This window comes from Oncorhynchus keta, unplaced genomic scaffold (assembly GCF_023373465.1).
Source record: "Oncorhynchus keta strain PuntledgeMale-10-30-2019 unplaced genomic scaffold, Oket_V2 Un_scaffold_26089_pilon_pilon, whole genome shotgun sequence".
NCBI lineage: Eukaryota > Metazoa > Chordata > Actinopteri > Salmoniformes > Salmonidae > Oncorhynchus > Oncorhynchus keta.
The window spans coordinates 66,751-92,739 of record NW_026290890.1 but is presented as its reverse complement, the minus strand read 5'-3'; the positions used below and the strand labels follow the sequence as shown (position 1 = coordinate 92,739).

The 25,989-nt window shown below is 44.1% G+C and overlaps 1 protein-coding gene and 1 long non-coding RNA gene across 3 annotated transcripts in view; both read right to left on the bottom strand.

Moving 5' to 3' along the window:
* LOC118382370 (exostosin-1a-like) overlaps positions 1 to 3,827 on the bottom strand; it is a 74,047-nt gene extending 70,220 nt beyond the window's left edge. Inside the window, exon 1 of the mRNA XM_052515460.1 lies at positions 3,656 to 3,827. Within this exon, the coding sequence (XP_052371420.1) occupies positions 3,656 to 3,733 (78 nt within the window). The 5' untranslated portion in view covers positions 3,734 to 3,827. The remainder of the gene's footprint in view (positions 1 to 3,655) is intronic.
* A 614-nt stretch (positions 3,828 to 4,441) lies between these two features.
* Positions 4,442 to 5,542, bottom strand: LOC127928434 (uncharacterized). Of its 2 annotated transcripts, XR_008131170.1 has the most exons (4): positions 5,487 to 5,535; positions 4,987 to 5,286; positions 4,737 to 4,886; positions 4,442 to 4,586 (listed from the first exon to the last, which is right to left on the bottom strand). It is a non-coding gene; the product is annotated as an uncharacterized LOC127928434 (long non-coding RNA). The 2 variants fall into 2 exon arrangements; XR_008131169.1 differs by lacking the exon at positions 4,737 to 4,886 and having other exon boundaries at positions 4,442 to 4,636; positions 5,237 to 5,286; positions 5,487 to 5,542.
* Positions 5,543 to 25,989: the final 20,447 nt, after the last annotated feature.

Genomic DNA, 25,989 nt, shown 5'->3' with positions numbered 1-25,989 from the left:
GGGACAGTAGATGGGGACAGTAGATGGTGATCTATATGGGGACAGTAGATGGGGACAGTAGATGGTGATCTACATAGGGGACAGTAGATGGTGATCTATATGGGGACAGTAGATGGTGATCTATATGGGGACAGTAGATGGGGGACAGTAGATGATCTATATGGGGACAGTAGATGGTGATCTATATGGGGACAGTAGATGGTGATCTATATGGGGACAGTAGAGATGGTGATCTATATGGGGACAGTAGATGGTGATCTATATGGGGACAGTAGATGGTGATCTATATGGGGACAGTAGATGGTGATCTATATGGGGACAGTATATGGGGACAGTAGATGGTGATCTATATGGGGACAGTAGATGGTGATCTATATGGGGACAGTAGATGGTGATCTATATGGGGACAGTAGATGGTGATCTATATGGGGACAGTAGATGGTGATCTATATGGGGACAGTAGATGGTGATCTATATGGGGACAGTAGATGGGGACAGTAGATGGTGATCTATATGGGGACAGTAGATGGTGATCTATATGGGGACAGTAGATGGTGATCTATATGGGGACAGTAGATGGTGATCTATATGGGGACAGTAGATGGTGATCTATATGGGGACAGTAGATGGTGATCTATATGGGGACAGTAGATGGTGATCTATATGGGGACAGTAGATGGTGATCTATATGGGGACAGTAGATGGGGACAGTAGATGGTGATCTATATGGGGACAGTAGATGGTGATCTATATGGGGACAGTAGATGGTGATCTATATGGGGACAGTAGATGGTGATCTATATGGGGACAGTAGATGGTGATCTATATGGGGACAGTAGATGGTGATCTATATGGGGACAGTAGATGGTGATCTATATGGGGACAGTAGATGGTGATCTATATGGGGACAGTAGATGGGGACAGTAGATGGTGATCTATATGGGGACAGTAGATGGGGACAGTAGATGGTGATCTATATGGGGACAGTAGATGGTGATCTATATGGGGACAGTAGATGGTGATCTATATGGGGACAGTAGATGGTGATCTATATGGGGACAGTAGATGGGGACAGTAGATGGTGATCTATATGGGGACAGTAGATGGTGATCTATATGGGGACAGTAGATGGTGATCTATATGGGGACAGTAGATGGTGATCTATATGGGGACAGTATATGGGGACAGTAGATGGTGATCTATATGGGGACAGTAGATGGTGATCTATATGGGGACAGTAGATGGGGACAGTAGATGGTGATCTATATGGGGACAGTAGATGGGGACAGTAGATGGTGATCTATATGGGGACAGTAGATGGTGATCTATATGGGGACAGTAGATGGTGATCTATATGGGGACAGTAGATGGTGATCTATATGGGGACAGTAGATGGTGATCTATATGGGGACAGTAGATGGTGATCTATATGGGGACAGTAGATGGTGATCTAGATGGGGACAGTAGATGGTGATCTATATGGGGACAGTAGATGGTGATCTATATGGGGACAGTAGATGGGGACAGTAGATGGTGATCTATATGGGGACAGTAGATGGTGATCTATATGGGGACAGTAGATGGTGATCTATATGGGGACAGTAGATGGTGATCTATATGGGGACAGTAGATGGTGACTATATAGAGACAGTAGATCTGATCTATGGGGACAGTAGATGGGGACAGTAGATGGTGATCTATATGGGGACAGTAGATGGTGATCTATATGGGGACAGTAGATGGTGATCTATATGGGGACAGTAGATGGTGATCTATATGGGGACAGTAGATGGTGATCTATATGGGGACAGTAGATGGTGATCTATATGGGGACAGTAGATGGTGATCTATATGGGGACAGTAGATGGTGATCTATATGGGGACAGTAGATGGTGATCTATATGGGGACAGTAGATGGGGACAGTAGATGGTGATCTATATGGGGACAGTAGATGGTGATCTATATGGGGACAGTAGATGGTGATCTATATGGGGACAGTAGATGGTGATCTATATGGGGACAGTAGATGGTGATCTATATAGATGGTAGATGGTGATCTATACAGTGGGGACAGTAGATGGTGATCTATATGGGGACAGTAGATGGGGACAGTAGATGGTGATCTATATGGGGACAGTAGATGGTGATCTATATGGGGACAGTAGATGGTGATCTATATGGGGACAGTAGATGGTGATCTATATGGGGACAGTAGATGGTGATCTATATGGGGACAGTAGATGGTGATCTATATGGGGACAGTAGATGGGGACAGTAGATGGTGATCTATATGGGGACAGTAGATGGTGATCTATATGGGGACAGTAGATGGTGATCTATATGGGGACAGTAGATGGTGATCTATATGGGGACAGTAGATGGTGATCTATATGGGGACAGTAGATGGTGATCTATATGGGGACAGTAGATGGTGATCTATATGGGGACAGTAGATGGTGACAGTAGATGGTGATCTATATGGGGACAGTAGATGGTGATCTATATGGGGACAGTAGATGGTGATCTATATGGGGACAGTAGATGGTGATCTATATGGGGACAGTAGATGGTGATCTATATGGGGACAGTAGATGGTGATCTATATGGGGACAGTAGATGGTGATCTATATGGGGACAGTAGATGGTGATCTATATGGGGACAGTAGATGGTGATCTATATGTGGACAGTAGATGGGTGTGTACGTGTGTGTACATGGTGTGTGTGTGTGTACGTGGTGTGTGTGTGTGTGTACGTGGTGTGTTTGTACATGGTGTGTGTGTGTGCATGGTGTGTGTGTACGTGGTGTGTGTGCATGTGGTGTGTGTGTGTGTGTGTGTACGTGGTGTGTGTGTGTGCGTGGTGTGTGTGCGTGGTGTGTGTGTGTACATGTGTGTGTGTGTACATGGTGTGTGTGTGTGCGTGGTGTGTGTGTGTGTGTACGTGGTGTGTGTGCATGGTGGTGTGTGTGCGTGGTGTGTGTGTGTACGTGGTGTGTGTGTGCATGGTGTGTGTGTGTGCATGGTGTGTGTGTGTGGTGTGTGTGTGTGTGTGCGTGGTGTGTGTGTGTGTGTGTGTGTGTGCATGGTGTGTGTGTGTGTGTGCGTGGTGTGTGTGTGTGCATGGTGTGTGTGTGTGGTGTGTGTGTGTGTGTGTGTGTACATGGTGTGTGTGTGTGCATGGTGTGTGTGTGTACGTGGTGTGTGTGTGTGCGTGGTGTGTGTGTGTACATGGTGTGTGTGTGTGTGGTGTGTGTGTGTGCATGGTGTGTGTGTGTGTGTACATGGTGTGTGTGTGTGCGTGGTGTGTGTGTGTGTGTGCATGGTGTGTGTGTGTACGTGTGTGTGTGTGTGTGCATGGTGTGTGTGTGTGCGTGGTGTGTGTGTGTGTGCATGGTGTGTGTGTGTGCATGTGTGTGTGTGTGCGTGGTGTGTGTGTGCATGGTGGTGTGTGTGTGCATGGTGTGTGTGTGTGCGTGGTGTGTGTGTGTGTGGTGTGTGTGTGTGCGTGGTGTGTGTGTGTGCATGTGTGTGTGTGTGTGTGTGTGTGTGCGTGGTGTGTGTGTGTACATGGTGTGTGTGTGTGTGGTGTGTGTGTGTGTACATGGTGTGTGTGTGTGCATGGTGTGTGTGTGTGTACATGGTGTGTGTGTGTACCTGCAGTGCTTCCAGAAAGCGGAAGGATCCCAGGCGTCGTCCTCTGGGAACCAGACAGAAGGTGGAGTTGTGAAGCATCTCTCTGTAATCATGTCTGAAGACAGAAGAGTCGGGTCACACATTAATATGACCTGGCATTCAGTAGACATGTATCCACAGTGACTTTACACATTAATATGACCTGGCATTCAGTAGACATGTATCAACAGTCACTTTACACATTAATATGACCTGGCATTCAGTAGACATGTATCAACAGTGACTTTACACATTAATATGACCTGGCATTCAGTAGACATGTATCAACAGTCACTTTACACATTAATATGACCTGGCATTCAGTAGACATGTATCAACAGTCACTTTACACATTAATATGACCTGGCATTCAGTAGACATGTATCAACAGTCACTTTACACATTAATATGACCTGGCATTCAGTAGACATGTATCCACAGTGACTTTACACATTAATATGACCTGGCATTCAGTAGACATGTATCAACAGTCACTTTACACATTAATATGACCTGGCATTCAGTAGACATGTATCAACAGTCACTTTACACATTAATATGACCTGGCATTCAGTAGACATGTATCAACAGTCACTTTACACATTAATATGACCTGGCATTCAGTAGACATGTATCAACAGTCACTTTACACATTAATATGACCTGGCATTCAGTAGACATGTATCAACAGTCACTTTACACATTAATATGACCTGGCATTCAGTAGACATGTATCAACAGTCACTTTACACATTAATATGACCTGGCATTCAGTAGACATGTATCAACAGTGACTTTACACATTAATATGACCTGGCATTCAGTAGACATGTATCAACAGTGACTTTACACATTAATATGACCTGGCATTCAGTAGACATGTATCAACAGTGACTTTACACATTAATATGACCTGGCATTCAGTAGACATGTATCCACAGTGACTTTACACATTAATATGACCTGGCATTCAGTAGACATGTATCAACAGTGACTTTACACATTAATATGACCTGGCATTCAGTAGACATGTATCAACAGTCACTTTACACATTAATATGACCTGGCATTCAGTAGACATGTATCAACAGTGACTTTACACATTAATATGACCTGGCATTCAGTAGACATGTATCAACAGTGACTTTACACATTAATATGACCTGGCATTCAGTAGACATGTATCAACAGTGACTTTACACATTAATATGACCTGGCATTCAGTAGACATGTATCAACAGTCACTTTACACATTAATATGACCTGGCATTCAGTAGACATGTATCAACAGTCACTTTACACATTAATATGACCTGGCATTCAGTAGACATGTATCAACAGTGACTTTACACATTAATATGACCTGGCATTCAGTAGACATGTATCAACAGTGACTTTACACATTAATATGACCTGGCATTCAGTAGACATGTATCAACAGTGACTTTACACATTAATATGACCTGGCATTCAGTAGACATGTATCAACAGTGACTTTACACATTAATATGACCTGGCATTCAGTAGACATGTATCAACAGTGACTTTACACATTAATATGACCTGGCATTCAGTAGACATGTATCCACAGTCACTTTACACATTAATATGACCTGGCATTCAGTAGACATGTATCAACAGTCACTTTACACATTAATATGACCTGGCATTCAGTAGACATGTATCCACAGTGACTTTACACATTAATATGACCTGGCATTCAGTAGACATGTATCAACAGTCACTTTACACATTAATATGACCTGGCATTCAGTAGACATGTATCCACAGTGACTTTACACATTAATATGACCTGGCATTCAGTAGACATGTATCAACAGTGACTTTACACATTAATATGACCTGGCATTCAGTAGACATGTATCAACAGTCACTTTACACATTAATATGACCTGGCATTCAGTAGACATGTATCAACAGTGACTTTCAACAGGACTTAACTACAGTGACCTGGCATTCAGTGACATTATCGACAGTGACTTATCACAGTAACTTATGACCTGACATTCACAGTAGACATGGGGACAGTGACTTGGCATTCAGTACGACAGTGTGACTTAACTACAGTGACTTATCAACAGTGACTTATCAACGGTGACTTATCGACAGGGACTTATCAACGGTGACTTATCAACAGTGACTTAACTACAGTGACTTATCGACAGTGACTTATCGACAGTGACTTATCGACAGTGACTTATCGACAGTGACTTAACTACAGTGACTTATCAACAGTGACTTATCAACGGTGACTTATCGACAGGGACTTATCAACGGTGACTTATCAACAGTGACTTATCAACAGTGACTTATCAACAGTGACTTATCGACAGTGACTTATCGACAGTGACTTATCGACAGTGACTTATCGACAGTGACTTATCAACGGTGACTTATCGACAGTGACTTATCGACAGTGACTTATCAACAATGACTTCACGACATTAAGGAAAAGGAAAGGAAGGACCACAGAGGAATGGGGCGGCAGGGTAGCCTAGTGGTTAGAGTGTAGGGGTGGCAGGGTAGCCTAGTGGTTAGAGTGTAGAGGTGGCAGGGTAGCCTAGTGGTTAGAGTGGAGGGGCGGCAGGGTAGCCTAGTGGTTAGAGTGTAGAGGAGGCAGGGTAGCCTAGTGGTTAGAGTGTTGCCGGCAGGGTAGCCTAGTGGTTAGAGTGGAGGGCGGCAGGGTAGCCTAGTGGTTAGAGTGGAGGGGCGGCAGGGTAGCCTAGTGGTTAGAGTGGAGGGGCGGTAGGGTAGCCTAGTGGTTAGAGTGGAGGGACAGGGTGCTCTAAGAGCCTAGTGGTTAGAGTGGAGAGGCGGCAGGGTAGCCTAGTGGTTAGAGTGTAGGGGCGGCAGGGTAGCCTAGTGGTTAGAGTGTAAAGAGGAGGCAGGGAGCCTAGTGGTTAGAGTGGAGAGGCGGCAGGGTAGCCTAGTGGTTAGAGTGTAGAGGAGGCAGGGTAGCCTAGTGGTTAGAGTGACAAGGAGGCAGGGTAGCCTAGTGGTTAGAGTGTAGGGCGGCAGGGTAGCCTCAGTGGTTAGAGTGTCAAGGCAGTTGGTAGCCTAGTGGTTAGAACTGGAGAGGCGGCAGGGTAGCCTAGTGGTTAGAGTGTAGAGGTGGCAGGGTAGCCTAGTGGTTAGAGTGTGAGGTGGCAGGAGCCTAGTGGTTAGAGTGAGGGGCGGCATGGTAGCCTAGTGGTTAGAGTGGAGGGGCGGCAGGGTAGCCTAGTGGTTAGAGTGGAGGGGCGGCAGGGTAGCCTAGTGGTTAGAGTGTAGAGGTGGCAGGGTAGCCTAGTGGTTAGAGCGTTGGACTAGTAACCGAAAGGTTGCAAGTTCAAATTCCCGAGCTGACAAGGTACAAATCTGTCGTTCTGCCCCTGAACAGGCAGTTAACCCACTGTTCCAAGGCCGTCATTGAAAATAAGAATTTGTTCTTAACTGACTTGCCTGGTTAAATAAAGGTAAAATAAAAAAATGGAGTAACAGACAGACGTAGACAGGGTTATAGCTGGGGAGATCTCCTAGCATCCAGGGCTGGACAGAGAGGGTTTACGTGTCTCTATCTGGGTTAGCGTTGAGCTACGACAGGATAAGAGCTGATTACACAGTGAACGACCCAGAGGTTACTAAAAGGCTTCAGTTCGGCTGGCATCCAGAATAAAGTCGTCTAGGCGAACCAAACTAGTGTGCTCCCATACTCCCTGAAAAGACATTCGCTTGAAAAACGAGAAGAAAAAAATGCCAATAGTACTGTTTGTCCATTTTGAGATGCCGTAGCCAGTGTGCAGCATCACAAACACTGACACGGAAGACAAACACCCACAACCCAAAACTGAAACCCAGGCTACCTAAGTATGATCCTCAATCAGGGAAAACAATTGACAGCTGCCTCTGATTGAGAACCATACCAGGCCGAACTCAAAAACCAACATAGAAAAGCAAACACAGACTGCCCACCCAACTCACGTCCTGACCAAAGGAACTAAGGTCAGAACGTGACAGTAAGCTGATAGATTGATGAGTTCTAGTCTTGGAACCCAGTAAGCTGACAGATTGATGAGTTCTAGTCTTGGAACCCAGTAAGCTGACAGATTGATGAGTTCTAGTCTTGGAACCCAGTAAGCTGATAGATTGATGAGTTCTCGTCTTGGAACCCAGTAAGCTGATAGATTGATGAGTTCTAGTCTTGGAACCCAGTAAGCTGATAGATTGATGAGTTCTCGTGTATGAACCCAGTAAGCTGATAGATTGATGAGTTCTAGTCTTGGAACCCAGTAAGCTGATAGATTGATGAGTTCTAGTCTTGGAACCCAGTAAGCTGATAGATTGATGAGTTCTCGTGTCTGAACCCAGTAAGCTGATAGATTGATGAGTTCTAGTCTTGGAACCCAGTAAGCTGATAGATTGATGAGTTCTCGTCTTGGAACCCAGTAAGCTGATAGATTGATGAGTTCTCGTCTTGGAACCCAGTAAGCTGATAGATTGATGAGTTCTCGTGTATGAACCCAGTAAGCTGATAGATTGATGAGTTCTAGTCTTGGAACCCAGTAAGCTGATAGATTGATGAGTTCTCGTCTTGGAACCCAGTAAGCTGATAGATTGATGAGTTCTAGTCTTGGAACCCAGTAAGCTGATAGATTGATGAGTTCTCGTGTATGAACCCAGTAAGCTGATAGATTGATGAGTTCTCGTCTTGGAACCCAGTAAACTGATAGATTGATGAGTTCTAGTCTTGGAACCCAGTAAGCTGATAGATTGATGAGTTCTAGTCTTGGAACCCAGTAAGCTGATAGATTGATGAGTTCTCGTCTTGGAACCCAGTAAGCTGATAGATTGATGAGTTCTAGTCTTGGAACCCAGTAAGCTGATAGATTGATGAGTTCTAGTCTTGGAACCCAGTAAGCTGATAGATTGATGAGTTCTAGTCTTGGAACCCAGTAAGCTGATAGATTGATGAGTTCTCGTGTATGAACCCAGTAAGCTGACAGATTGATGAGTTCTCGTGTATGAACCCAGTAAGCTGACAGATTGATGAGTTCTCGTGTATGAACCCAGTAAGCTGATAGATTGATGAGTTCTCGTCTATGAAACCCAGTAAGCTGACAGATTGATGAGTTCTCGTCTTGGAACCCAGTAAGCTGATAGATTGATGAGTTCTCGTCTTGGAACCCAGTAAGCTGATAGATTGAACCAGTTCTGCATGTAGTCTTGGAACCCAGTAAGCTGATAGATTGATGAGTTCTCGTCTTGGAACCCTGTAAGTGATAGTTTGATGAGTTCTAGTCTTGGAACCCAGTAAGCTGACAGATTGATGAGTTCTCATGTATGAACCCAGTAAGCTGATAGATTGATGAGTTCTCGTCTTGGAACCCAGTAAGCTGACAGATTGATGAGTTCTCGTCTTGGAACCAGTAAGCTGATAGTTTGATGAGTTCTAGTCTTGGAACCCAGTAAGCTGATATTGATGAGTTCTCATGTATGAACCCAGTAAGCTGATAGATTGATGAGTTCTCGTCTTGAACCCAGTAAGCTGATAGTTTGATGAGTTCTAGTCTTGGAACCCAGTAAGCTGACAGATTGATGAGTTCTCATGTATGAACAGTAAGCTGATAGATTGATGAGTTCTGTCTTGGAACCCAGTAAGCTGATAGTTTGATGAGTTCTAGTCTTGGAACGTAAGCTGTAGATTGATGAGTTCTCATGTATGAGAGTGGTTCTAGATAGTTGATGAGTTCTAGTCTTGGAACCCAGTAAGCTGACAGATTGATGAGTTCTCATGTATGAACCCAGTAAACTGATAGATTGATGAGTTCTAGTCTTGAACCAGTAAGCTGATAGATTGATGAGTTCTCGTCTTGGAACCCAGTAAGCTGATAGTTTGATGAGTTCTAGAACCAGCTGACGATTGTTGTCATGGATGAACCCAGTAAGCTGATAGAATGAGTTCTGCGTCTTGTCAGTAAGATAGTTTGATGAGTTCTAGTCTTGGAACCCAGTAAGCTGACCAGATTGATGAGTTCTCAGATGAACCCAGTAAGCTGATAGATTGATGAGTTCTCGTCTTGAACCCAGGCTGATAGATGATGAGTTCTAGAACCAGTAATGTAGATTGATGAGTTCTAGTCTTGGAACCCAATAAACTGATAGATGACTTCTAGTCTTGGAACCAGTAAACTGACAGATGATGATGAGTTCTCGTGTATGAACCCAGTAAGCTGACAGATTGATGAGTTCTCATCAAGAGAACGGTATGAACCCAGTCATCAAGCTGATAGATTGATGAGTTCTCATCAAGTCTTGGAACCCAGTAAGCTGATAGATTGATGAGTTCTAGTCTTGGAACCCAGTAAGCTGATAGATTGATGAGTTCTAGTCTTGGAACCCAGTAAGCTGATAGATAGATGAGTTCTCGTAGAAACCAGTAAGCTGACAGATAGATGAGTTCTCCTCTTGGAACCCAGTAAGCTGATGATTGATGAGTTCTCGTGTGGAACCCAGTAAGCTGATAGAGATGAGTTCTGGTGTATGAACCCAGTAAGCTGATAGATTGATGAGTTCTCGTGTATGAACCCAGTAAGCTGACAGATGATGAGTTCTTGTCTTGGAACCCAGTAAGCTGACAGATTGATGAGTTCTAGTCTTGGAACCCAGTAAGCTGGACCTATAGATGAGTTAGCTCGTCTCAAAAGAACCCAGTAAGCTGATAGATTGATGAGTTCAGTGTCTTGGAACCCAGTAAGCTGATAGATGATGAGTTCTCAGTGTCTTGGAACCCAGTAAGTGCTGACAGATTGATGAGTTCTAGCCAGTCTTGGAACCCAAAAAGACTGATAGATGAGTTCTAGTCTTGGAACCCAGTAAACTGATAGATGAGTTCTAGTCTTGGAACCCAGTAAACTGATAGATGAGTTCTAGTCTTAACTCAGTAAACTGATAGATGAGTTCTAGTCTTGGAACCCAGTAAGCTGATAGATAAGAGTAGTACAGAGATGTCTTCCCAGCCGTGTAGAAACAACACAGTTATGTTCACACAGCCCAAGAACGTCCTGTTTATCTAGCTAGCATGTTGTGTTTACTGGTTGCCGTAGAAACACTCTGTTAGTTTGTTCACATGATGAGTCTGAGTTGAATCATCTTCCCCATAAATCAGATGAGACAAAACTACGGGAAGCATGAGAGTGACGTTTGACAGATGTGGGACAACCTGTACAGTGATAATTATTGTGTAATTGGACCCTGATGAAGCCGTACCTAGCCCGGAGATCTTTAAGTCAAGCCAAGAGAGAGCCTGACCTACGTACAGAGCAGATACATGAAACAGGAAGTCATTCCTGGCCCCTGGCAGGGAGAATCCCATGCTGTTTATCACATCGCACTCATGGCTTAAAAGGCAGAATACGACGGCGTACGTACGAACCATCACTGCTAACTGAGCTGTCAGGGATAGATGGTTCTAGAACCAGCTGCGTGTTGTCAGGGATAGATGGTTCTAGAACCAGCTGCGTGTTGTCAGGGATAGATGGTTCTAGAACCAGCTGCGTGTTGTCAGGGATAGATGGTTCTAGAACCAGCTGCGTGTTGTCAGGGATAGATGGTTCTAGAACCAGCTGCGTGTTGTCAGGGATAGATGGTTCTAGAACCAGCTGCGTGTTGTCAGTGGATAGATGGTTCTAGAACCAGCTGCGTGTTGTCAGGGATAGATGGTTCTAGAACCAGCTGCGTGTTGTCAGGGATAGATGGTTCTAGAACCAGCTGCGTGTTGTCAGGGATAGATGGTTTCTAGAACCAGCTGCGTGTTGTCAGGGATAGATGGTTCTAGAACCAGCTGCGTGTTGTCAGGGATAGATGGTTCTAGAACCAGCTGCGTGTTGTCCTTCTCTGTGGCTCGAACAGATCAGATGTCTACCATCAACATGAGGACTACATGCACTGTACGTCCCCACCTATCCTGTCCCATAGACACATGCTGACATCTGGTCTGACGCAGGGTAATGTATAGATGAGGCCATACGTATGTCATCAAGAGAACGGTAATGTATAGATGAGGCCATACGTATGTCATCAAGAGAACGGTAATGTATAGATGAGGCCATACGTATGTCATCAAGAGAACGGTAATGTATAGATGAGGCCATACGTATGTCATCAAGAGAACGGTAATGTATAGATGAGGCCATACGTATGTCATCAAGAGAACGGTAATGTATAAGATGAGGCCATACGCACGTCATCAAGAGAACGGTAATGTATAGATGAGGCCATACGTATGTCATCAAGAGAACGGTAATGTATAGATGAGGCCATACGTATGTCATCAAGAGAACGGTAATGTATAAGATGAGGCCATACGTATGTCATCAAGAGAACGGTAATGTATAAGATGAGGCCATACGTATGTCATCAAGAGAACGGTAATGTATAAGATGAGGCCATACGTATGTCATCAAGAGAACGGTAATGTATAAGATGAGGCCATACGTGTCATCATAGCTCAGTGTCTGGATCCTATAGCTCAGTGTCTGGACCTATAGCTCAGTGTCAACCTATAGCTCAGTGTCCTATAGTCAGTGTCTGGACTATAGCTCAGTGTCTGGACCTATAGCTCAGTGTCAAGAGGACCTATAGCTCAGTGTCTGGACCTATAGCTCAGTGTCTGGACCTATAGCTCAGTGTCTGGACCTATAGCTCAGTGTCTGGATCTATAGCTCAGTGTCTGGATCTATAGCTCATGTAGCTCAGTCAACCTATAGCTCAGTGTCTGGACCTATAGCTCTATAGCTCAGTGTCTGGCTCATGTCTATAGCTCAGTGTCTGGATCTATAGCTCAGTGTCTGGACCTATAGCTCAGTGTCAACCTATAGCTCAGTGTCTGGATCTATAGCTCAGTGTCTGGATCTATAGCTCAGTGTCTGGATCTATAGCTCAGTGTCTGGATCTATAGCTCAGTGTCTGGATCTATAGCTCAGTGTCTGGATCTATAGCTCAGTGTCTGGACCTATAGCTCAGTGTCTGGACCTATAGCTCAGTGTCTGGACCTATAGCTCAGTGTCTGGATCTATAGCTCAGTGTCTGGATCTATAGCTCAGTGTCTGGATCTATAGCTCAGTGTCTGGATCTATAGCTCAGTGTCTGGATCTATAGCTCAGTGTCTGGATCTATAGCTCAGTGTCTGGACCTATAGCTCAGTGTCTGGATCTATAGCTCAGTGTCTGGATCTATAGCTCAGTGTCTGGATCTATAGCTCAGTGTCTGGATCTATAGCTCAGTGTCTGGATCTATAGCTCAGTGTCTGGATCTATAGCTCAGTGTCTGGACCTATAGCTCAGTGTCTGGACCTATAGCTCAGTGTCTGGACCTATAGCTCAGTGTCTGGACTATAGCTCAGTGTCTGGATCTATAGCTCAGTGTCTGGACCTATAGCTCAGTGTCTGGACCTATAGCTCAGTGTCTGGACCTATAGCTCAGTGTCTGGATCTATAGCTCAGTGTCTGGACCTATAGCTCAGTGTCTGGACCTATAGCTCAGTGTCTGGACCTATAGCTCAGTGTCTGGACCTATAGCTCAGTGTCTGGATCTATAGCTCAGTGTCTGGATCTATAGCTCAGTGTCTGGATCTATAGCTCAGTGTCTGGACCTATAGCTCAGTGTCTGGATCTATAGCTCAGTGTCTGGACCTATAGCTCAGTGTCTGGACCTATAGCTCAGTGTCTGGACCTATAGCTCAGTGTCTGGACCTATAGCTCAGTGTCTGGATCTATAGCTCAGTGTCTGGACCTATAGCTCAGTGTCTGGACCTATAGCTCAGTGTCTGGACCTATAGCTCAGTGTCTGGATCTATAGCTCAGTGTCTGGATCTATAGCTCAGTGTCTGGATCTATAGCTCAGTGTCTGGACCTATAGCTCAGTGTCTGGACCTATAGCTCAGTGTCTGGATCTATAGCTCAGTGTCTGGATCTATAGCTCAGTGTCTGGACCTATAGCTCAGTGTCTGGATCTATAGCTCAGTGTCTGGATCTATAGCTCAGTGTCTGGATCTATAGCTCAGTGTCTGGATCTATAGCTCAGTGTCTGGATCTATAGCTCAGTGTCTGGATCTATAGCTCAGTGTCTGGATCTATAGCTCAGTGTCTGGACCTATAGCTCAGTGTCTGGATCTATAGCTCAGTGTCTGGATCTATAGCTCAGTGTCTGGATCTATAGCTCAGTGTCTGGATCTATAGCTCAGTGTCTGGATCTATAGCTCAGTGTCTGGACCTATAGCTCAGTGTCTGGATCTATAGCTCAGTGTCTGGACCTATAGCTCAGTGTCTGGACCTATAGCTCAGTGTCTGGATCTATAGCTCAGTGTCAACCTATAGCTCAGTGTCTGGATCTATAGCTCAGCTGGACCTATAGCTCAGTGTCTGGATCTATAGCTCAGTGTCTGGACCTATAGCTCAGTGTCTGGACCTATAGCTCAGTGTCTGGACTATAGCTCAGTGTCTGGATCTCAGTGGTACCTATAGCTCAGTGTCTGGACCTATAGCTCAGTGTCTGGACCTATAGCTCAGTGTCTGGATCTATAGCTCAGTGTCTGGATATAGCTCAGTGTCTGGATATATAGCTCAGTGTCTGGACCTATAGCTCAGTGTCTGGACCTATAGCTCAGTGTCTGGACCTATAGCTCAGTGTCTGGATCTATAGCTCAGTGTCTGGATCTATAGCTCAGTGTCTGGATCTATAGCTCAGTGTCTGGACCTATAGCTCAGTGTCTGGACCTATAGCTCAGTGTCTGGATCTATAGCTGGACCTCTTAGCTCAGTGTCTGGACCTATAGCTCAGTGTCTGGACCTAGTGTCTTGACCTTTTGCTCAGTGTCTGGACCTATAGCTCAGTGTCTGGACCTATAGCTCAGTGTCTGGACCTATAGCTCAGTGTCTGGATCTATAGCTCAGTGTCTGGATCTATAGCTCAGTGTCTGGATCTATAGCTCAGTGTCTGGACCTATAGCTCAGTGTCTGGACCTATAGCTCAGTGTCTGGACCTATAGCTCAGTGTCTGGACCTATAGCTCAGTGTCTGGGCCTATAGCTCAGTGTCTGGACCTATAACAGTAAGTCACTATGTGGTAGTCTGACCTAGCTATCTGAAGATGAATGGACTAACAGGAAGTCACTATGTAGTAGTCTGACCTAGCTATCTGGAGATGAATGGACGAACAGGAAGTCACTATGTAGTAGTCTGACCTAGCTATCTGGAGATGAATGGACGAACAGGAAGTCACTATGTGGTAGTCTGACCTAGCTATCTGGAGATGAATGGACGAACAGGAAGTCACTATGTGGTAGTCTGACCTAGCTATCTGGAGATGAATGGACGAACAGGAAGTCACTATGTGGTAGTCTGACCTAGCTATCTGGAGATGAATGGACGAACAGGAAGTCACTATGTGGTAGTCTGACCTAGCTATCTGAAGATGAATGGACTAACAGGAAGTCACTATGTAGTAGTCTGACCTAGCTATCTGGAGATGAATGGACGAACAGGAAGTCACTATGTGGTATTTTGACCTAGCTATCTGGAGATGAATGGACGAACAGGAAGTCACTATGTGGTAGTCTGACCTAGCTATCTGGAGATGAATGGACGAACAGGAAGTCACTATGTAGTAGTCTGACCTAGCTATCTGGAGATGAATGGACGAACAGGAAGTCACTATGTGGTAGTCTGACCTGTTTTGCTATCTGGAGATGAATGGGACGTAACAGGAAGTCACTATGTGGTAGTCTGACCTAGCTATCTGGAGATGAATGGACGAACAGGAAGTCACTATGTGGTAGTCTGACCTAGCTATCTGAAGATGAATGGACTAACAGGAAGTCACTATGTAGTAGTCTGACCTAGATCTTCAAATGCTATCTGGAGATGAATGGACGAACAGGAAGTCACTATGTAGTAGTCTGACCTAGCTATCTGGAATGAATGGACGAACAGGAAGTCACTATGTGGTAGTCTGACCTAGCTATCTGGAGATGAATGGACTTTTCCTGTCAGGAAAACCCCGCCAGTCACTATGTTGAGTAGTCTGAATAACTAGCTATCTGGAGATGAATGGACAACAGGATGTCACTATGTAAAGTCTGACCTAGCTCCATGGAGAAACTGGCAATGACTGTCCACAACAGGATGTCAAAGTCACTATGACAGGTCGTCTAGAAAATCCTGTATCTGGAGATGAATGGACGTTACAGGAAGTCACTATGTGGTAGTCTGACCTAGCTATCTGAAGATGAATGGACTCTGTTCAGGAAGTCACTATGTAGAGTCTGTTCTAGCTATCTGGAGATGAATGGATACAGGAAGTCACTATGTGGTAGTCTAGAGTCTCTGCTATCTGGAATGAATGGACGAACAGGAAGTCACTATGTGGTAGTCTGACCTAGCTATCTGGAGATGAATGGTTAACAGGAAGTCACTAATGACAGTAGTCTAGACCTGTATCTGGAGATGAATGGGTGGTCACTATGTGAGTCTGACCTAGCTATCTGGAATGAATGGGTGGTTATAGGAAGTCACTATGACAGGGTGGTCTGACCTCTATCTGGAGATGACATGGTGGTTATAGAAGTCACTATGTGGTAATCTGACAGGGTCTGGTTATGAATCTCTAACTCCTAAGTCACTATGTATAGTAGTCTGACCTAGCTATCCTAATGACAGGGTGGTGGATAAGTCTCTGTTCTAATGACAGGGTAGTCTGACCTAGATCTCTGAGATGAATGGACGAACAGGACAGTGGTTATGTAGAGTCTGACTGTTCTAATGGAGATGATAGAGTCTGTTCTAAGACAGGGTGGTATGTGTCTCTGTTCCAATGACTCTGTTCTAATGACAGGGTGGTTATAGATGAATGACAGGGTGGTTATAGAGTCTCTGTTGTAGTCTCTGTGACAGGGTGGTTATAGAGTCTCTGATGAATGGTTATAGAGTCTCTGAACAGGAAGTCAGGGTGGTTATAGTCTCTGTGGTGGTTATAGAGTCTCTAATGCTATCTGTTCTAATGACAGATGAATGGGGTGGTTATAGAGTCTCTGTTCTCCTAATGACAGGGTGGTTATAGAGTCTCTGTTCTAATGACAGGGTGGTTATAGAGTCTGTGTAAATGACAGTGGTTATAGAGTCTCTGTTCTCCTAATGACAGGGTGGTTATAGAGTCTCTGTTCTCCTAATGACAGGGTGGTTATAGAGTATACAGATAGAGTCTCTGTTCTAATGACAGGGTGGTTATAGAGTCTCTGTTCTAATGACAGGGTGGTTATAGAGTCTCTGTTCTCCATAATGACAGGGTGGTTATAGAGTCTCTGTTCTAATGACAGGGTGGTTATAGAGTCTCTGTTCTCCTAATGACAGGGTGGTTATAGAGTCTCTGTTCTCCTAATGACAGGGTGGTTATAGAGTCTCTGTTCTAATGACAGGGTGGTTATAGAGTCTCTGTTCTAATGACAGGGTGGTTATAGAGTCTCTGTTCTAATGACAGGGTGGTTATAGAGTCTGTTCTGTGGTTATAGAGTCTCTGTTCTAATGACAGGGTGGTTATAGAGTCTCTGTTCTAATGACAGGGTGGTTATAGAGTCTCTGTTCTCCTAATGACAGGGTGGTTATAGAGTCTCTGTTCTAATGACAGGGTGGTTATAGAGTCTCTGTTCTCCTAATGACAGGGTGGTTATAGAGTCTCTGTTCTCCTAATGACAGGGTGGTTATAGAGTCTCTGTTCTAATGACAGGGTGGTTATAGAGTCTCTGTTCTAATGACAGGGTGGTTATAGAGTCTCTGTTCTAATGACAGGGTGGTTATAGAGTCTCTGTTCTAATGACAGGGTGGTTATAGAGTCTCTGTTCTCCTAATGACAGGGTGGTTATAGAGTCTCTGTTCTAATGACAGGGTGGTTATAGAGTCTCTGTTCTCCTAATGACAGGGTGGTTATAGAGTCTCTGTTCTAATGACAGGGTGGTTATAGAGTCTCTGTTCTAATGACAGGGTGGTTATAGAGTCTCTGTTCTAATGACAGGGTGGTTATAGAGTCTCTGTTCTAATGACAGGGTGGTTATAGAGTCTCTGTTCTAATGACAGGGTGGTTATAGAGTCTCTGTTCTCCTAATGACAGGGTGGTTATAGAGTCTCTGTTCTAATGACAGGGTGGTTATAGAGTCTCTGTTCTAATGACAGGGTGGTTATAGAGTCTCTGTTCTAATGACAGGGTGGTTATAGAGTCTCTGTTCTAATGACAGGGTGGTTATAGAGTCTCTGTTCTAATGACAGGGTGGTTATAGAGTCTCTGTTCTAATGACAGGGTGGTTATAGAGTCTCTGTTCTAATGACAGGGTGGTTATAGAGTCTCTGTTCTAATGACAGGGTGGTTATAGAGTCTCTGTTCTCCTAATGACAGGGTGGTTATAGAGTCTCTATTCTCCTAATGACAGGGTGGTTATAGAGTCTCTGTTCTAATGACAGGGTGGTTATAGAGTCTCTGTTCTCTGTTCTAATGACAGGGTGGTTATAGAGTCTCTGTTCTAATGACAGGGTGGTTATAGAGTCTCTGTTCTCCTAATGACAGGGTGGTTATAGAGTCTCTGACAGGGTGGTTATAGAGTCTCTGTTCTAATGACAGGGTGGTTATAGAGTCTCTGTTCTCCTAATGACAGGGTGGTTATAGAGTCTCTGTTCTAATGACAGGGTGGTTATAGAGTCTAATGACAGGGTGGTTATAGAGTCTCTGTTCTAATGACAGGGTGGTTATAGAGTCTCTGTTCTAATGACAGGGTGGTTATAGAGTCTCTGTTCTAATGACAGGGTGGTTATAGAGTCTCTGTTCTAATGACAGGGTGGTTATAGAGTCTCTGTTCTAATGACAGGGTGGTTATAGAGTCTCTGTTCTAATGACAGGGTGGTTATAGAGTCTCTGTTCTCCTAATGACAGGGTGGTTATAGAGTCTCTGTTCTAATGACAGGGTGGTTATAGAGTCTCTGTTCTAATGACAGGGTGGTTATAGAGTCTCTGTTCTAATGACAGGGTGGTTATAGAGTCTCTGTTCTAATGACAGGGTGGTTATAGAGTCTCTGTTCTCCTAATGACAGGGTGGTTATAGAGTCTCTGTTCTAATGACAGGGTGGTTATAGAGTCTCTGTTCTAATGACAGGGTGGTTATAGAGTCTCTGTTCTAATGACAGGGTGGTTATAGAGTCTCTGTTCTAATGACAGGGTGGTTATAGAGTCTCTGTTCTCCTAATGACAGGGTGGTTATAGAGTCTCTGTTCTAATGACAGGGTGGTTATAGAGTCTCTGTTCTAATGACAGGGTGGTTATAGAGTCTCTGTTCTAATGACAGGGTGGTTATAGAGTCTCTGTTCTAATGACAGGGTGGTTATAGAGTCTCTGTTCTCCTAATGACAGGGTGGTTATAGAGTCTCTGTTCTCCTAATGACAGGGTGGTTATAGAGTCTCTGTTCTAATGACAGGGTGGTTATAGAGTCTCTGTTCTCCTAATGACAGGGTGGTTATAGAGTCTCTGTTCTAATGACAGGGTGGTTATAGAGTCTCTGTTCTAATGACAGTCTCTGTTCTAATGACAGGGTGGTTATAGAGTCTCTGTTCTAATGACAGGGTGGTTATAGAGTCTCTGTTCTCCTAATGACAGGGTGGTTATAGAGTCTCTGTTCTCCTAATGACAGGGTGGTTATAGAGTCTCTGTTCTCCTAATGACAGGGTGGTTATAGAGTCTCTGTTCTCCTAATGACAGGGTGGTTATAGAGTCTCTGTTCTAATGACAGGGTGGTTATAGAGTCTCTGTTCTCCTAATGACAGGGTGGTTATAGAGTCTCTGTTCTAATGACAGGGTGGTTATAGAGTCTCTGTTCTCCTAATGACAGGGTGGTTATAGAGTCTCTGTTCTAATGACAGGGTGGTTATAGAGTCTCTGTTCTCTGTTCTAATGACAGGGTGGTTATAGAGAATGTCTCTGTTCTCCTAATGACAGGGTGGTTATAGAGTCTCTGTTCTCCTAATGACAGGGTGGTTATAGAGTCTCTGTTCTAATGACAGGGTGGTTATAGAGTCTCTGTTCTAATGACAGGGTGGTTATAGACAGTCTCTGTTCTCCTAATGACAGGGTGGTTATAGAGTCTCTGTTCTCCTAATGACAGGGTGGTTATAGAGTCTCTGTTCTCCTAATGACAGGGTGGTTATAGAGTCTCTGTTCTAATGACAGGGTGGTTATAGAGTCTCTGACAGGGTTCTAGAGTCTCTGTTCTCCTATGACAGGGTGGTTATAGAGTCTCTGTTCTCCTAATGACAGGGTGGTTATAGAGTCTCTATTCTCCTAATGACAGGGTGGTTATAGAGTCTCTGTTCTAATGACAGGGTGGTTATAGAGTCTCTGTTCTCCTAATGACAGGGTGGTTATAGAGTCTCTGTTCTAATGACAGGGTGGTTATAGAGTCTCTGTTCTAATGACAGGGTGGTTATAGAGTCTCTGTTCTCCTAATGACAGGGTGGTTATAGAGTCTCTATTCTCCTAATGACAGGGTGGTTATAGAGTCTCTGTTCTCCTAATGACAGGGTGGTTATAGAGTCTCTGTTCTCCTAATGACAGGGTGGTTATAGAGTCTCTGTTCTCCTAATGACAGGGTGGTTATAGAGTCTCTGTTCTAATGACAGGGTGGTTATAGAGTCTCTGTTCTCCTAATGACAGGGTGGTTATAGAGTCTCTGTTCTAATGACAGGGTGGTTATAGAGTCTCTGTTCTCCTAATGACAGGGTGGTTATAGAGTCTCTGTTCTAATGACAGGGTGGTTATAGAGTCTCTGTTCTAATGACAGGGTGGTTATAGAGTCTCTGTTCTAATGACAGGGTGGTTATAGAGTCTCTGTTCTCCTAATGACAGGGTGGTTATAGAGTCTCTGTTCTAATGACAGGGTGGTTATAGAGTCTCTGTTCTCCTAATGACAGGGTGGTTATAGAGTCTCTGTTCTCCTAATGACAGGGTGGTTATAGAGTCTCTGTTCTAATGACAGGGTGGTTATAGAGTCTCTGTTCTCCTAATGACAGGGTGGTTATAGAGTCTCTGTTCTCCTAATGACAGGGTGGTTATAGAGTCTCTGTTCTCCTAATGACAGGGTGGTTATAGAGTCTCTGTTCTCCTAATGACAGGGTGGTTATAGAGTCTCTGTTCTAATGACAGGGTGGTTATAGAGTCTCTGTTCTAATGACAGGGTGGTTATAGAGTCTCTGTTCTCAGGGTGGTTATAGAGTCTCTGTTCTCCTAATGACAGGGTGGTTATAGAGTCTCTGTTCTAATGACAGGGTGGTTATAGAGTCTCTGTTCTCCTAATGACAGGGTGGTTATAGAGTCTCTGTTCTCAGGGTAATGACAGGGGTGGTTATAGAGTCTCTGTTCTCCTAATGACAGGGTGGTTATAGAGTCTCTGTTCTAATGACAGGGTGGTTATAGAGTCTCTGTTCTAATGACAGGGTGGTTATAGAGTCTCTGTTCTCTGTTCTAATGACAGGGTGGTTATAGAGTCTCTGTTCTAATGACAGGGTGGTTATAGAGTCTCTGTTCTCCTAATGACAGGGTGGTTATAGAGTCTCTGTTCTAATGACAGAGTCTCTGTTCTAATGACAGGTTATAGAGTCTCTGTTCTAATGACAGGGTGGTTATAGAGTCTCTGTTCTAATGACAGGGTGGTTATAGAGTCTCTGTTCTAATGACAGGGTGGTTATAGAGTCTCTGTTCTAATGACAGGGTGGTTATAGAGTCTCTGTTCTAATGACAGGGTGGTTATAGAGTCTCTGTTCTAATGACAGGGTGGTTAATGACAGGGTGGTTATAGAGTCTCTGTTCTCTGTTCTAATGACAGGGTGGTTATAGAGTCTCTGTTCTAATGACAGGGTGGTTATAGAGTCTCTGTTCTCTAATGACAGGGTGGTTATAGAGTCTCTATTCTCCTAATGACAGGGTGGTTATAGAGTCTCTGTTCTCCTAATGACAGGGTGGTTATAGAGTCTCTGTTCTAATGACAGGGTGGTTATAGAGTCTCTGTTCTAATGACAGGGTGGTTATAGAGTCTCTGTTCTCCTAATGACAGGGTGGTTATAGAGTCTCTGTTCTCCTAATGACAGGGTGGTTATAGAGTCTCTGTTCTCCTAATGACAGGGTGGTTATAGAGTCTCTGTTCTCCTAATGACAGGGTGGTTATAGAGTCTCTGTTCTCCTAATGACAGGGTGGTTATAGAGTCTCTGTTCTCCTAATGACAGGGTGGTTATAGAGTCTCTGTTCTCCTAATGACAGGGTGGTTATAGAGTCTCTGTTCTCCTAATGACAGGGTGGTTATAGAGTCTCTGTTCTCCTAATGACAGGGTGGTTATATCTAATGACTGTTCTCCTAATGACTGTTCTCTGTTCTAATGACAGGGTGGTTATAGAGTCTCTGTTCTCCTAATGACAGGGTGGTTATAGAGTCTCTGTTCTCCTAATGACAGGGTGGTTAATGACAGGGTAGAGTCTCTGTTCTCCTAATGACAGGGTGGTTATAGAGTCTCTGTTCTCCTAATGACAGGGTGGTTATAGAGTCTCTGTTCTCCTAATGACAGGGTGGTTATAGAGTCTCTGTTCTCCTAATGACAGGGTGGTTATAGAGTCTCTGTTCTCCTAATGACAGGGTGGTTATAGAGTCTCTGTTCTCCTAATGACAGGGTGGTTATAGAGTCTCTGTTCTCCTAATGACAGGGTGGTTATAGAGTCTCTGTTCTAATGACAGGGTGGTTATAGAGTCTCTGTTCTCCTAATGACAGGGTGGTTATAGAGTCTCTGTTCTCCTAATGACAGGGTGGTTATAGAGTCTCTGTTCTCCTAATGACAGGGTGGTTATAGAGTCTCTGTTCTCCTAATGACAGGGTGGTTATAGAGTCTCTGTTCTCCTAATGACAGGGTGGTTATAGAGTCTCTGTTCTCCTAATGACAGGGTGGTTATAGAGTCTCTGTTCTCAGGGTGGTTAATGACAGGGTGGTTATAGAGTCTCTGTTCTCCTAATGACAGGGTGGTTATAGAGTCTCTGTTCTCCTAATGACAGGGTGGTTATAGAGTCTCTGTTCTCCTAATGACAGGGTGGTTATAGAGTCTCTGTTCTCCTAATGACAGGGTGGTTATAGAGTCTCTGTTCTCCTAATGACAGGGTGGTTATAGAGTCTCTGTTCTCCTAATGACAGGGTGGTTATAGAGTCTCTGTTCCCTAATGACAGGGTGGTTAATGTTCTCCTAATGACAGGGTGGTTATAGAGTCTCTGTTCTCCTAATGACAGGGTGGTTATAGAGTCTCTGTTCTAATGACAGGGTGGTTATAGAGTCTCTGTTCTCCTAATGACAGGGTGGTTATAGAGTCTCTGTTCTAATGACAGGGTGGTTATAGAGTCTCTGTTCTCCTAATGACAGGGTGGTTATAGAGTCTCTGTTCTAATGACAGGGTGGTTATAGAGTCTCTGTTCTCCTAATGACAGGGTTATAGGTCTCTGTTCTCCTAATGAGATAGAGTCTCTGTTCTAATGACAGGGTGGTTATAGAGTCTCTGTTCTAATGACAGGGTGGTTAATGTTCTAATGACAGGGTGGTTATAGAGTCTCTGTTCTCCTAATGACAGGGTGGTTATAGAGTCTCTGTTCTAATGACAGGGTGGTTATAGAGTCTCTGTTCTAATGACAGGGTGGTTATAGAGTCTCTGTTCTCCTAATGACAGGGTGGTTATAGAGTCTCTGTTCTAATGACAGGGTGGTTATAGAGTCTCTGTTCTCCTAATGACAGGGTGGTTATAGAGTCTCTGTTCTAATGACAGGGTGGTTATAGAGTCTAATGACAGGGTGGTTATAGAGTCTCTGTTCTCAGGGTGGTTATAGAGTCTAATGACAGGGTGGTTATAGAGTCTCTGTTCTCCTAATGACAGGGTGGTTATAGAGTCTCTGTTCTCCTAATGACAGGGTGGTTATAGAGTGGTTATAGAGTCTCTGTTCTCAGGGTGGTTATAGAGTCTCTGTTCTAATGACAGGGTGGTTATAGAGTCTCTGTTCTCCTAATGACAGGGTGGTTATAGAGTCTCTGTTCTCTAATGACAGGGTGGTTATAGAGTCTCTGTTCTCCTAATGACAGGGTGGTTATAGAGTCTCTGTTCTCCTAATGACAGGGTGGTTATAGAGTCTCTGTTCTCCTAATGACAGGGTGGTTATAGAGTCTCTGTTCTCCTAATGACAGGGTGGTTATAGAGTCTCTGTTCTCCTAATGACAGGGTGGTTATAGAGTCTCTGTTCTCCTCTGTTCTAATGACAGGGTGGTTATAGAGTCTCTGTTCTCCTAATGACAGGGTGGTTATAGAGTCTCTGTTCTCCTAATGACAGGGTGGTTATAGAGTCTCTGTTCTCCTAATGACAGGGTGGTTATAGAGTCTCTGTTCTCTGTTCTAATGACAGGGTGGTTATAGAGTCTCTGTTCTCCTAATGACAGGGTGATAGAGTCTCTGTTCTAATGACAGTTATTATAGAGTCTCTGTTCTCCTAATGACAGGGTGGTTATAGAGTCTCTGTTCTCAGGGTGGTTATAGAGTCTAATGACAGGGTGGTTATAGAGTCTCTGTTCTCTGTTCTAATGACAGGGTGGTTATAGAGTCTCTGTTCTCCTAATGACAGGGTGGTTATAGAGTCTCTGTTCTAATGACAGGGTGGTTATAGAGTCTCTGTTCTCCTAATGACAGGGTGGTTATAGAGTCTCTGTTCTCCTAATGACAGGGTGGTTATAGAGTCTCTGTTCTAATGACAGGGTTATAGAGTCTGGTTATAGAGTCTCTGTTCTCCTAATGACAGGGTGGTTATAGAGTTCTGTTCTCCTAATGAGAGTCTCTGTTCTAATGACAGGGTGGTTATAGAGTCTCTGTTCTAATGACAGGGTGGTTATAGAGTCTCTGTTCTAATGACAGGGTGGTTATAGAGTCTCTGTTCTCCTAATGACAGGGTGGTTATAGAGTCTCTGTTCTCCTAATGACAGGGTGGTTATAGAGTCTCTGTTCTAATGACAGGGTGGTTATAGAGTCTCTGTTCTAATGACAGGGTGGTTATAGAGTCTCTGTTCTCCTAATGACAGGGTGGTTATAGAGTCTCTGTTCTAATGACAGGGTGGTTATAGAGTCTCTGTTCTCCTAATGACAGGGTGGTTATAGAGTCTCTGTTCTCCTAATGACAGGGTGGTTATAGAGTCTCTGTTCTAATGACAGGGTGGTTATAGAGTCTCTGTTCTCCTAATGACAGGGTGGTTATAGAGTCTCTGTTCTCCTAATGACAGGGTGGTTATAGAGTCTCTGTTCTAATGACAGGGTGGTTATAGAGTCTCTGTTCTAATGACAGGGTGGTTATAGAGTCTCTGTTCTCCTGACAGGGTGATAGAGTCTCTGTTCTCCTAATGACAGGGTGGGTCTCTGTTCTAATGACAGGGTGGTTATAGAGTCTCTGTTCTAATGACAGGGTGGTTATAGAGTCTCTGTTCTAATGACAGGGTGGTTATAGAGTCTCTGTTCTCTGTTCTAATGACAGGGTGGTTATAGAGTCTCTGTTCTGTTCTCTAATGACAGGGTGGTTATAGAGTCTCTGTTCTAATGACAGGGTGGTTATAGAGTCTCTGTTCTAATGACAGGGTGGTTATAGAGTCTCTGTTCTAATGACAGGGTGGTTATAGAGTCTCTGTTCTCCTAATGACAGGGTGGTTATAGAGTCTCTGTTCTAATGACAGGGTGGTTATAGACAGGGTCTCTGTTCTCCTAATGACAGGGTGGTTATAGAGTCTCTGTTCTAATGACAGGGTGGTTATAGAGTCTCTGTTCTAATGACAGGGTGGTTATAGAGTCTCTGTTCTAATGACAGGGTGGTTATAGAGTCTCTGTTCTAATGACAGGGTGGTTATAGAGTCTCTGTTCTAATGACAGGGTGGTTATAGAGTCTGTTCTAATGACTGTTCTGTTCTAATGACAGGGTGGTTATAGAGTCTCTGTTCTAATGACAGGGTGGTTATAGAGTCTCTGTTCTCCTAATGACAGGGTGGTTATAGAGTCTCTGTTCTAATGACAGGGTGGTTATAGAGTCTCTGTTCTAATGACAGGGTGGTTATAGAGTCTCTGTTCTCCTAATGACAGGGTGGTTATAGAGTCTCTGTTCTAATGACAGGGTGGTTATAGAGTCTCTGTTCTAATGACAGGGTGGTTATAGAGTCTCTGTTCTAATGACAGGGTGGTT